Below are 12,106 nucleotides of genomic sequence, written 5' to 3' on the forward strand. Positions count from 1 at the left end.
TACTCTTAAGAAGCGATGAGTAGGTAACGTGACCATGCAATGTTTAGGGCATCAGGTGTCGAGTTCGGAACATGGGACATTATTAGCATTTCAAAGGATTGAATCCCGAACATATTTAGTGAGANAAAAAAAAAAAAAAAAAAAAAAAAGATTTGGATTGGTGGGGGGCAACCACATAACATTGTCTGGCTCATTGGGGTATCACTTGGAATTGGGTGCTTTAAGCCTTTAACTTTAAGGAAGAAAAAAGGGGCCCTTCTCCAACAAACTCTTAATCAAATTAATTAAAGTGAAATTATATTAGGTTTCCTTTAATTAATGCTTTATTACCAACCCGCTCCCTAATTAATTAATGCACCCTAATCATGTTTCTAAATACCAATTAGTGATGCCTTCCCCTAATTTTTATTCGCTTTCTGCTCGATGTTTTGAATAAAGGTTTGAACGAGCCTCGTTTAAGTTGTTTTTATATATTTGTTGATACGAACGGATTGATGTATGGACTGGAAGGGTAGAAGGGTCATGATCTCAAAATTCTACGAAGATTAACGGAAATTTTGGCTGTGATTTGATTAGTTAAGGATCTGTAATCTCGACTAAAAACCCAAAAGTTTGATTCTTCGTGTGAATGTTGTTAAAGACAATATCAGCTAGCGGTGGATCTGGGCTATTACAAATGGTATCAGACCCCGACATCGGACGATGTGCCAGTAAGGGGGGTGGATTTGGGGGTAGTCCCACATCGATTGGAGGAAGGAAAGAGTGACAGCGAGGACGCTGGGCCCCAAAGGGGGGTGGATTTGGGGGCAGTCCCACATCGATTGGAGGAAGGAAAGAGTGTTAGCGAGAACGCTGGGCCCCAAAGGGGGTGGATTGTGATGTCCCACATTGTTTGGGGAGGAGTACCATTTATAAGGGTGTGGAAACCTTCCCCTCGTTTTACAGTCTTGAGGGGAAGCCCAAAAGGAAAAGCCCAAAGAGGACAATATTTGCTAGCGGTGGATCGAGCCGTTACAAATGGTATCAGAGCCCGACACCGGACAATGTGTCAGCCTTCTCGCTGTTCCCCAAAGGGGGGTAGACACGAGGCGGGGGGTGGACTGTGATGTCCCAAATTGGTTGGGGAGAAGAACAAACTACCATTTATAAGGGTGTGGAAACCTTTTAAAGCCTTGAGGGGAAGCCCGAAAGGGAAAGGCCAAAGAGATTCTATAGACGTTAGTTTTATAGTTTTAAAATACCTATTTTAGGGAGAGGTTTCCACATTCCACACTTTTATAAGGAATCAGCCTCGTGTTTTTAAAATCCTCTACTAGGGAGAGGTTTTCACACCTTTATAAGGAATACTTCATTCCCTTCTCCAACCAATGTAGGATCTCACAGCTGATACACCGTATGGTGTCGGCCTCTAATACCATTTGTAACAACTTAAGTCTACTGCCAAATATTGTCCACTTTGACCTGTTACCTATCGTCGTCAACCTCACGATTTAAAACGTGTATTTTAGAGAAAGATTTTTTACAAAAAAATGCTTCATTCTCCTCTCTAACCGATGAGAGATCTCACATACCCAAAGAAATATAGGCACATAGAGTCATGCTGTTGATGATGATGATGATAATAATAATAATAATAATAAAAATAATAGAAGTGAATCAATCGTTTCGGAGAAGATTAATCCAATGATCAAACTCGATCATCTTCGTTTCAGTAAAGTAACCATAGCTTATGAATCAAATTTAATAAACTACCATGATTGAATTATTCGAAATACTCTTTCTACGCCATACTTTTAGAACTTTAATTTATAATTTATTCTCCACATTAATTTTTTTAAGAAATTTTAAATTAAATTACAGCATCATAAAATATGGAGTATTTAAATTTGAAAAAAAAAAAAAGGAATTTCCACTGTGTTTCGCCGCCCTCGACAGTGGTTTAGGGTAATATGAAAATGAAAATATCTCTGCGCAACTGCACTTTCCAAATTGGACGAACCAATCACCGGATAATCCTCCAAGAACACGACAGCCATTCGATTGCCACTCGCTGCCGTACCCGGAGACTGTTGACCTAGAGGTATGAGCTCAGTCGAAAGAACCTCCGAACCCCAGCTGCTTTCCTCCGGCAATGCCCGGGATCTGATCGATTCCGTCGAGGCCTTTCTCTTTGATTGCGATGGTATTCTTCATTTTCTATTTCCGCTTCCTTCATCTTTAATGTTTACTCGATGGCATGTTTTTGTTTTTGATCGGTTAGGTGTTATATGGAAGGGCGATAAGTTGATTGATGGCGTCGTTGATACGCTTGAAATGCTTCGGTCTAAGGTACACTTTTCGTTATCTTATTATGATCATTCGAACCATGGATTCTTGTTTCCGACTGGAAGTGTCGTGCATTTGTAGGGGAAGAAATTGGTTTTTGTCACCAATAATTCGTCGAAATCAAGAAGGCAATATGCGAAGAAGTTCTATTCACTTGGAATCTCTGTTTCAGAGGTCAGTCTCGTCGATTAGAATTTGAAAAGCTCTCTCTCCTATTGTCTAAACTGTTGTCTCCATGACTTCTTTTGTAGGATGAAATATTTTCCTCCTCTTTTGCTGCTGCCATGTTCTTGAAAGTCAATAATTTCTCTCCAGAAAAGAAGGTTGTCTTTCCCGCATCGTGCTTCTTGTGTTCTTTGTCGTTTCAAATTTATATTTCTTATGTATTGATTTGATTGCAATAACTACAATTCTGTTTGAAAGAAACAACAGCGTGGGTAGGATTAGAAGATTTGTTGATCATGTTTAAAGAATTCATTTCCCAGATCATGATTGTAATCCTTCCAGATTTCTTATTTTTCTCTATACTATTGCGTTTCGTAGGCCATCTTGGTAGTTAGCTAGTTTTAGTAAGTGGGGTCTCTTTTTTCTCTGTGTAGGTTTATGTCATAGGCGAAGCAGGTATCATGGAAGAGCTTCAGCTTGCAGGATTCACTGGTCTTGGTGGTCCAGTAAGTAGATAAGACAACTCTCAATTAATGGTTTACAAATGTTATTTTTTCTGACTCAATTTTGAGATAATTGGTGAGTTAACAACCTATAAAAGGGGTAATTTCCTCCCCAATTAATATTGATCTTCACCTGTTCGACCTTCCACAATATCAAGTCCACAAGTGACGTGAGATCCCACATCGGTTGGGGAGGAGAACGAAACATTCTTTATAAGGGTGTGGGAACCTCTCCCTAGCAGACACGTTTTGAAAACTTTGATGAGAAGCCTGATAGGGAAAGCCCAAAGAGGACAATATCTGCTAGCGGTGGGTTTGGGCTATTACAAATGGTATCAGAGCCAGACATCGGGCGATGTGCCAGTGAAGAGGTTGAGCCTCGAAGAGGGGTCCCACATCGATTAGAGAAGGGAACGGAGTGCCAGCAAGGACACTGGGTCTCGAAGGGGGGTGGATTGTGAGATCCTACATCGGTTGGGGATGATGACAAAACATTCTTTATAAGAGTATGGAAGCTTCTCTCTAGCATACACGTTTTAAAAACCATGAGGGGAAGCCCGAAAGGGAAAGTCCAAAGAGGACAATATCTACTAGCTGTGGGCTTGGGCCGTTACAAGATGGAAAATATTTGCTCACCTTGACTGATGTGGGTCTTTTCGAGTAATGTTCAATAACTTTAGTTTACACTTCTAACATTGTCTAGCAACTGGATACGAGTATTTCCGCATTTCTTGTTCGAGTAACACTCAATAACGTTAGTTTTCCTTTTTCAGGATATTGCAATTAGCTTTCAGTATTCATTAGTCCTGTTCTTTTTATTAGCATTCACAGGAGGCCAAACTTGACTGCAATCTGTTTTGAAATTTTACTGAAATCTTTGTTGGGTAGTACTACGCATAGTAATGTAGGTGGCTTCCTTGTAACTTGACGCATACAATTTTATCAATATCTTCTCCTTTAGATAATCTAATTTGATCAAACCTTGCAAGTGCCTTTCAACTTTGGGTGCAGGAAGATGCCAAAAAATCTGCAGATCTTTATCTTGATTGCGCAATCGAGCACGACAAGAGTGTAACATGACATATTGGCCTTACCTTACTCTAGTGAGCTTTTGCTTGTATGCTCTACATATGATTTATATCTGCCATGTGATGTACCAGGTTGGAGCAGTTGTGGTTGGAATAGATCGGCATATTAATTATTACAAGCTTCAGTAAGCAAGTCCATATCCAACAAACCTTTCCCTTGTCCCATCCTCTTCTTCTTGGCTTCTACAGAATTGATCTTCTATGCCTTCAAAAACGCTCGATCATAAGCCATTTTAGTTTTAACTATAGATTACGAACATGTTTGAAATGACTTTTGAAGTGGTTAAAAAACTTTTTAAGCGCTCGGTCCCTATATCTTGTGTTTCTTGCCTATAGAAGCCTTCAATATGCAGTCAATTACTGGCTGTTCAGTTTTATATACATTGTCAGTAACATAATCACTCGACTATGGAGTTTTATTTTTTTCACTATCAGGTACGCTACACTTTGCATTCGTGAGAACCCGGGATGCCTCTTTATTGCTACTAACCGTGATGCCGTGGGCCATTTTACTGAATCACAAGAAACCCCTGGTACATTTTTTTCATACTGTCTATTGATTTTCTCAATATCAATCAACTTGATTGAATGCTATTTCACATTGGTTGGCTCATTAACTTGATTAAATCTTCTGATTCAGGTGCTGGTTGCATGGTCGCTGCAGTGTGTGGATCATCTGAAAAGGAGCCCATTTTGGTCGGAAAACCATCAACATTCATGATGGACTTTTTACTGAAAAAGTAAGGGAATATAACTGTCACGCTCATTAATTTTATTTATTTATTTATTTTTATGATGAATCAACACAGCCGCGTTGTTGGAGATTTCAAACTCAAAACTCAAATCTCCAATTTTCTGATCACTGTGGGTCATGACTCAATGTTAATGTGTTTGAAAATGTATATGAAAAGGAAAGGTTAAATTATAAGTTTGGTCTTAGAGATTTGTGTTCACATTTGGTTCACGAGCTTTCAAAATTCGTTTCAAATAGGTCATTGACCTATCCGTTACTTTTTACAATATTCATGGATTTACTAAACACATGGGACCCATTATGTAACAACTTAAGCCTTTCGCTAGCAAATATTGTTAACTTTGGGCTTTTCCTTTCGAGTTTTCCCTCAGGGTTTTTAAAACGCATCGGCTAGTAATAAGTCTCTACACCCTTGTAAAGAATGTTTCATTCCCCTCTCCAACTGATGTGGGATCTTACAATCCACCTTCTTCGCGGCCTAGCGTCTTCGCTGATACTCGTTCCTCTCTCCAATCGATGTGTGATCTCACATATTAGACATTTTTAAAGTTCACAAATCTATTAGACTCAATATTCAAGAACCTATTATATACTTTTGAAAGCTTCGAATCCATAAATCTTAAAGCTTAGGGAGTAAACTTATAATTTAACCAAAAAATAATAACTATATGTGATCCATTGTGTGTTTTGATTTTCAGATTTGAGTTTGGTTGCTCTAAGATGTGTATGGTGGGTGATAGACTGGACACAGACATCCTATTTGGCCAGAGCACAGGCTGCAAAACACTACTTGTTTTTTCAGGTTTGGACTCTAGATTTCTAGACCCCTCCCCCTCACCCTCACCCCTGGAACCTTACTCATCGAGTACCACAATCATAACAGGAGTGACAACTCAATCCAATCTTCAAGACCCCTCCAATCATATTCAACCAGATTACTACACAGCCAAGGTGTCTGACTTGTTGGAACTATCGGGATCATGACGATGATTGTTGTTGCACCAAAACTCCTGACTTATTAGATGATCATTCATAATAAACCCATTACTTCTTTTAACGGTTAGCTGCATGGATAGCTGAACTAGATGCATTTTGTCTTGTGCATCTAACATTATAACAATTGTAGTCATTGGAGCCCTTGATGATAATGGGCTTGTGGGGTTAGCCGAATCTCATTTTCAAGCACTTGCATTGAATAAATTATTGAGATCTTTGCCCAAGGTGGAACGAAGCTTTCTTTGTAAGGGTGTGGAAATCTTTTTTTAAGGCTTGAGGGGAAGCTCATATAGAAAAATCCAAAAAAGACAATATATGCTATCGGTAGACTTGACTGTTACAATTTAACTTCACTCTCCTACATATGCTTGTGTACAGGATTGATTGTACAGGATCATAACTAGAGGCAATATAAAAAAATCCAACAAATTGAGCCAACCTGCTCGAACCGACCAAATTGAGTTGGTTGGTTGGTTTAGGGTGTTGATTTGGTCGGGAGTTGGTCGATTGGCGAGTCATGAAGTGCTCAAACTAAGATCGATCAAATTGAATTAAAAAAAAAATTAAAAAAATTTGATTGATTAATTATTCTATTATTTTTCAGATGTTTGATAACTTTTTTAATTAAAATAAATAGATAATAAATCAAATAAGGGGCTAAATAAAAATTAAAACAAAATTATGTGGTTTAATAACTCATTAGGATAACAGTTTTGTTATCGTTTTTTTTTTTTTTTTAAATAATAATAATTTCAATATTTGTAATGCTAAATATACAACTTTCAATTAGTTATTGAATGCTATTTAATAGATTATTGAATAATGTTTTAATTAAATAATATATTCAAGTTTAATATGAAATCAAATAATATCATTAATTTGAGAGTTGTATTAACATGATTTATTTCAATAATTATTGGATTATTCTTATTATTATAATTTTGATTATCGAGTATAAATAAAAAAAATATTAGTAATTTTCAAAATTGGCGCGTTTTTCTTCCGTTCTCCACATTCATCATCTTTCCGAGGAAGAAGAAGCGAAGAATGAATTCCGAACCTCAGTTATTCTCCCCTGCACCGGCGATGGCAGGGATTTGTTCAAAATTTTCAAGGCGTATTTCTCTTCGATCGCGAGGGTATTCGGTATTTTTCATATCCGCTTTTGAATTCCCCTTCCTCGTTTTTTTTTTCATCCTGAATCATTGTTTTCGTTTGAGATTTCTCGATTGCATATTCGATAGGGTAACTGTTCTTCGTAATGACGATGGGTTGATTGTGGCGTCGTGTACGCAATTGAAATGCTGTTATTCTTTGAATCGTCAATTCTCGTTTCCCGCTCTTAGCTTTCATTTTTTAGGGAATAGGTCAAAATTTGCTTCCTTACTATTCGTCAAAATGAAGAAGGGTTGTAGTTTAGATTCAGTCCATTGGAATCTCTGCAGGTGATTGGAGACAAACTATACCCATCCCAGATAAATTGTTGTCCGCGGGGCTTCCTCTTCCTGTGGCTTTGTTTTTCTGGATTAAGATTCGTCTTCTCCTCCTTATGCTGGATACCGAGTTACGATCAATTTATTTCTCAGAAAAAGGTTCGTTCCCCCCCCCCCCCCCCCCCCCCCCCCCCCCNCCCCCCCCAACATGCTTATTATATGATTTCTATCACCCTCAATGAATCCGACTAGATGGCCAATTTGAAAGATGTAATGTGCCGGAGAACATATTGTATCAAATTCGTCTTCAACCAGATCAACGATCTTTGAAATCTGACCGACTGGAGGACGAATTTCAAAGTTATTAATCTTTGAAATCTGACCGACTGGAGGACGAATTTCAAAGTTATTAAGTGCTGGGAGAACATTTGTATCAAATTTGTGTCCCAGCAGATCTTTGATTAGTGTAATTATAATGGCATTCAAGAGAAAAAGGAAAAAGTCACTATGACGTGCTTACCAAGGTCAGTTGCGCCTTGCACACGTCAAACTTTGTAAGCCTTCGAGGCGAGGAAGGAATCATAGGGGTCTTGGCGATCCAGTAGGTTGATAACTGTCAAGACTAACAGCTCAATTTCCTCTGATAACTCCTAGGTATGATACAACTAACCGATTTTCTTTGTGTTCATCATTTTTACTAATTTTGCATCAAAAGGATTTTGGGTCTCCTTGGCTTTTGATGAGCGACTTTACATGTCATCAATTTTTAACCCTTCCAGTTTTCAAGAGCTGCAGTTCGCTGGATTTCGTGGGTTTTGGCGATCCGGATTCTCCTCAAATACAGTTTCAAGGTACGATACAATTATACAATCTCCATTAATGTTTTCTGTTTTTTTTTGTTTTGCATTCACCCTTCGTTCTTGCCACTTTTGGATGAAAACAATTTCGTGTCTCCCTTGGTTTTGACGAATTTTTATTATGATTAAGCAAATGAATAGTTTTGTCTTAGATAGAAGCTAAATAATTAGATCACTTGCACTACACTTGTCAAATGCCTATCCTACTCCTAGTATGCTCAGAATGAGGGCTCTGCAATGAAATATAGGCTGCCACCGCCAAGAATATCCATTCAAATGAAATTCTCACAGATATAAGTCTCTGTCTGTGTCTTCCTAGGAAATCCATTCCATAAGGCTAACACCTGAACAACCATCTTCTCCCATTTCTCGCATCATCTTTCTGACTCTTGCTACATCATTCCACCTCCCTGATGCTGCATAAAGATTTGACATCAACACAAAAAATCCCCCATTTCTACAGTTAGAGAAAAGCAACTTTTTCGCCACAGATTCCCCAAGCTTAACTTCCTGGTGAATGCAACAAGCACTGAGCAATGCTCCCCACACTGCAGAATCTGGATTGACTTCCATGTTTTTGATAAATAGAATTGCCTCTTCAAACAAGCCTGCCCGTCCAAGCAGGCCAACCATGGATGCACAATGTTGTGACTCTGGCACTATACCAAGTTCTTTCTTCATGATTTCGAAGTATGTTCTTCCTTCTTCAACAAGTCCTCCATGAGTGCAAGCAGCTAAAATTCCTGAGAAAGTTATTTTATTGGGCTTGATCCCCTTCTCCATCATTGTAGTGTAACAGAGGAAAGCATGATTGTCAAACCCAAATAAACCATAACCGGAGATCAGTGAGTTCCATGAAGCTAAACATGGCTCTTTCATGCTCTTAAACACATTTTCAGCAAAGTCCATTCTTCCACACTTGACGTACATGTCTATAAGAGCAGTTCCAACAAAACCTTCCAAGTCCAGATTGTTTCTTAGAATATAGGAATGAAGTATCTCCCCAAAATGCAAGTTCCCATTTTGGCAACAAGCAGATAGTAAACTAGCAAGTGTAATTGAATCTGGCCCATAACCTGACAACTTCATTTGGGAAAACAAAGCCATGGCATCAATTGACCTACCTGCCTGTGCACAGCTAGATATCACAGAATTCCAGCTGCTCAGTGTCTTTTCATGCATCTCTTGAAATAAAGTAAATACTGCATCAATATCATCGAACTTTGAGTACATGCTTATGAAACCATTTGCAACCAAACAATCAATAATTAACCCACTCTTTAGCCCATAACCGTGGAAAGCAAGTCCAATACCAGAGTGATCAGGATATGTAATACCTTGGATTATACCAACCATTGCAACTGCATCTAGTTTCATTTCTAAATGCTGCACACGGGAATACAGCTTCACCACAGATCCCATGTCACCTTTCTCAGCATAGCCTGAAATAATCGCAGTTAATGCAACCAAGTTTTTCTGGAGTTTTGACATATAAATCAGTTCTGCTATTTGTATGCATCCACATTTTACGTACGAGCAAATTAGAGAGATAACCACGGAAACATTTTCCATAAGACCAGTTTTGGTAGCATAACAATGGATAGATCTTGGATTTGCATTTGCAGACAAGATACTGACCATCGTCACCGAGTTAGTATTGATACTTCCCTCAAGCATTTGCTTGAAAACAAGCATTGCCTCCACAAAGAACCCATTTTGGCCAAATGCCCCAATCATGGTATTCCAAGAAACTACGTTTTTTTCAATAATTTCTCCAAATAAGAGTTCCACCCCTTCTAAATCTGCACATTTACCATACATCGATGCAAGAGAATTTTTCACTTGGGAGTCCAAATCAAGGCCAGCCTTAACACCTAACGCATGGATGCATTTTCCTTGGACGAATAAGTGTTGGGTACCACAGGAAGGAATTAAACTTACCAACGTTCTCTGACAAGGATTGAACCCCCTCCTGCGCATTTCGACAAACAGTTCGAAGGCATCATGGTTATATCCACTTCGTGAGTAGCCAGATATCAACGCATTCCACGATACTACATCTTTTTCAGGAATATCATCAAACAAACGTCGAGCAGCTTTAACAAAACCCAATTTTGAATACAAGTCGAGAAAGGCAGTACTAACATACAAAAATTGGTCAAATCCCCATTTAATGAAATGGGTTTGGAGCTGATTCGCCTCCACTTTTGCATTCTCAGAACAGGATGATGGTGCAAAAGAAGAAGATGAAGACGATACAACGAAGGCTTTAATGAGTAAGGAGAAGGTAGAATCATTGGGCTTAACCCGATATCTTAGCAGCTGACGGAAAACCAACAAGGGGGGCGTAGAAATTTTGCCTTCGACGTAAGATTTGAATGCAGAATGGAAGGTAGAGTGCGAGAGACTTGCTAGGTGACCTACCGAAGATGTAAATTGCATAGTACTGGGCGCCCGATTTGGCGGTTCCGCACCTATGGGATGTGCATGGATTCGTTGGCAGTGATACTTGGTACATCGATTTCAAATTAGATACAAATGTTAAGGATTTTGTGTTACCAGATTTTTTTACTTTTAAAGATTGTTTAAATTAATTTACAGTTTGAGATGGTAGAAACTTAGCTTGATGAAAATCCTCATTGAAATGAACAAATTCTAACAAGGATATCTAAATATACTGTGATTTTGTGATTCAGATTTGAGTTCAGTTGGTGGGCGATGATACATTGGACATGGCCACATTGTTCGGACAGCTTTGCAGGCTCTGAGAATTACTCTCCCTTTGCAGGCTCTTTCTTCAGGTTCTTTATTCTGATCTCTAATTTTTGTCGATATATCACTCTTTATGCTTCATTATCCAAATCAGAAGCATTTCTAGATGAATATTTTGAATCTCTCCATTGTGAGTTAAAATATTTTTTTTAAGAAAAGAAAAAACCATACCCCTTATTTACAAATTTAAATAATTATTTAAGTAAAAAAAAAAAAATTCATGTGCATAATATATGTTTTATACGGATAGAGTTTTAGATTAAAAAAATGATATTCATAATTATTTAATGGTCCGTTTTGTGATCAAGCTCATTTGATGCAAAAACTTTATTTTTATTGAAAGTTTTTTTTAAAGTTTTTTTCCTTCGACTTTTTTAACCATATTTTTTTAATGTTAAAATTAATGGATGAATAATAATAATAAAAAAAAATCAGATTTAAGATATGAGTGAAAGCTCTTATTTAATTTATAATCTAGATGAAATTAAAAGTTTAAAGTTATAGATGAAAATTGATATATGGAAAAAAAATAAAAATAAAATTCTCTCTATTCTTTATTTTGTTAATTGGCGTTAGGAAAGCGACAAACTGAATGTGTTCCGCAAAAAGGTTTTGGGACGGGGCTTATAGATGTATAGCCCCACACACAAACACACATACACATATGCCTCTCTTGTGCCTTGATGCATCTGCCCTTTCTTTTTACCCCATTGCCAAGTAATTTCGTAGCCTTTTCCGTAAACCCATGAATTACGTTTGAAAGTTTTAAGCTCTTTTGATTCCTATGGCTCTCCCACTACCTTTAGCCCCTAAGTCATATAACTCCCTTTCCAACAAAAGATGCCCACTTCATTTTGTATTGGAAAAGCTATCTAAAGTCATGAAACATGGAAGACTATCAATTGAATAGGAGTGGTGAAACTGAAATTCAATCCTTTCTTTATTTGAACACGAACAGTTGATCAGAACTCTGGAAGTGAATATCATTCTAATGAAGCCATAGTAGTTGGGTGTTGATGGTAAAGATAAATTAGCTAAACCTAAACTTCAAACCATCACAAGGAAGAAATACAAGCCCGAGCCCGCCATTGTGCATCTCTTTCAAATTTCAAAACAGGGTATACATTGATTTTACTGTTTTGAAGCATCCAAGAAGCTTCGAACTGTGTAGCCTTTGAGCAGATCGAAGGGGAGGAGGAGGAGGAGGGGGGGG

General features: G+C 38.0%; 3 protein-coding genes across 4 annotated transcripts in view; 2 read left to right on the plus strand and 1 right to left on the minus strand.

Moving 5' to 3' along the window:
- The first annotated feature begins 1,917 nt into the window (after positions 1 to 1,917).
- LOC111803591 (phosphoglycolate phosphatase 2) lies at positions 1,918 to 6,075 on the plus strand. 2 transcript variants are annotated; one of them, XM_023688074.1, is made up of 11 exons: positions 1,918 to 2,182; positions 2,261 to 2,328; positions 2,407 to 2,499; positions 2,577 to 2,648; positions 2,925 to 2,996; positions 4,005 to 4,064; positions 4,154 to 4,206; positions 4,517 to 4,614; positions 4,722 to 4,821; positions 5,534 to 5,637; positions 5,719 to 6,075. In XM_023688074.1, exons 1-11 carry the CDS (start codon positions 2,083 to 2,085, stop codon positions 5,817 to 5,819), a joined length of 921 nt encoding a protein of 306 aa, XP_023543842.1. In that variant the 5' UTR covers positions 1,918 to 2,082; the 3' UTR covers positions 5,820 to 6,075. The 2 variants fall into 2 exon arrangements, with proteins under 2 accessions (XP_023543842.1, XP_023543843.1); XM_023688075.1 differs by having other exon boundaries at positions 1,919 to 2,080.
- A 2,172-nt stretch (positions 6,076 to 8,247) lies between these two features.
- On the minus strand, positions 8,248 to 10,628 carry LOC111803486 (pentatricopeptide repeat-containing protein At2g04860). The gene has a single exon (XM_023687915.1). The coding sequence runs from the start codon at positions 10,561 to 10,563 to the stop codon at positions 8,437 to 8,439; it is 2,127 nt and encodes a 708-aa protein (XP_023543683.1). The 5' UTR covers positions 10,564 to 10,628; the 3' UTR covers positions 8,248 to 8,436.
- A 191-nt stretch (positions 10,629 to 10,819) lies between these two features.
- Positions 10,820 to 12,106, plus strand: part of LOC111803487 (serine/threonine-protein kinase D6PKL2-like) — a 7,649-nt gene continuing 6,362 nt past the window's right edge. Inside the window, exon 1 of the mRNA XM_023687917.1 lies at positions 10,820 to 10,922. The gene's annotated coding sequence lies outside the window, so the exon portion shown is untranslated. The remainder of the gene's footprint in view (positions 10,923 to 12,106) is intronic.

The sequence above is a fragment of the Cucurbita pepo genome, chromosome LG10, assembly GCF_002806865.2.
Source record: "Cucurbita pepo subsp. pepo cultivar mu-cu-16 chromosome LG10, ASM280686v2, whole genome shotgun sequence".
Taxonomy (NCBI): Eukaryota; Viridiplantae; Streptophyta; class Magnoliopsida; order Cucurbitales; family Cucurbitaceae; genus Cucurbita; species Cucurbita pepo.

Coding starts and splice junctions, on each gene's coding strand:
- LOC111803486 (XM_023687915.1), bottom strand. CDS start 10,563: ATGCAATTTACATCTTCGGTAGGTCACCTAGCAAGTCTCTCGCACTCT.
- LOC111803591 (XM_023688074.1), top strand. CDS start 2,083: ATGAGCTCAGTCGAAAGAACCTCCGAACCCCAGCTGCTTTCCTCCGGC. Junction 2,649..2,924: donor ATTTCTCTCCAGAAAAGAAG/GTTGTCTTTCCC, acceptor TTCTCTGTGTAG/GTTTATGTCATAGGCGAAGC. Junction 4,207..4,516: donor ATTAATTATTACAAGCTTCA/GTAAGCAAGTCC, acceptor TTTCACTATCAG/GTACGCTACACTTTGCATTC.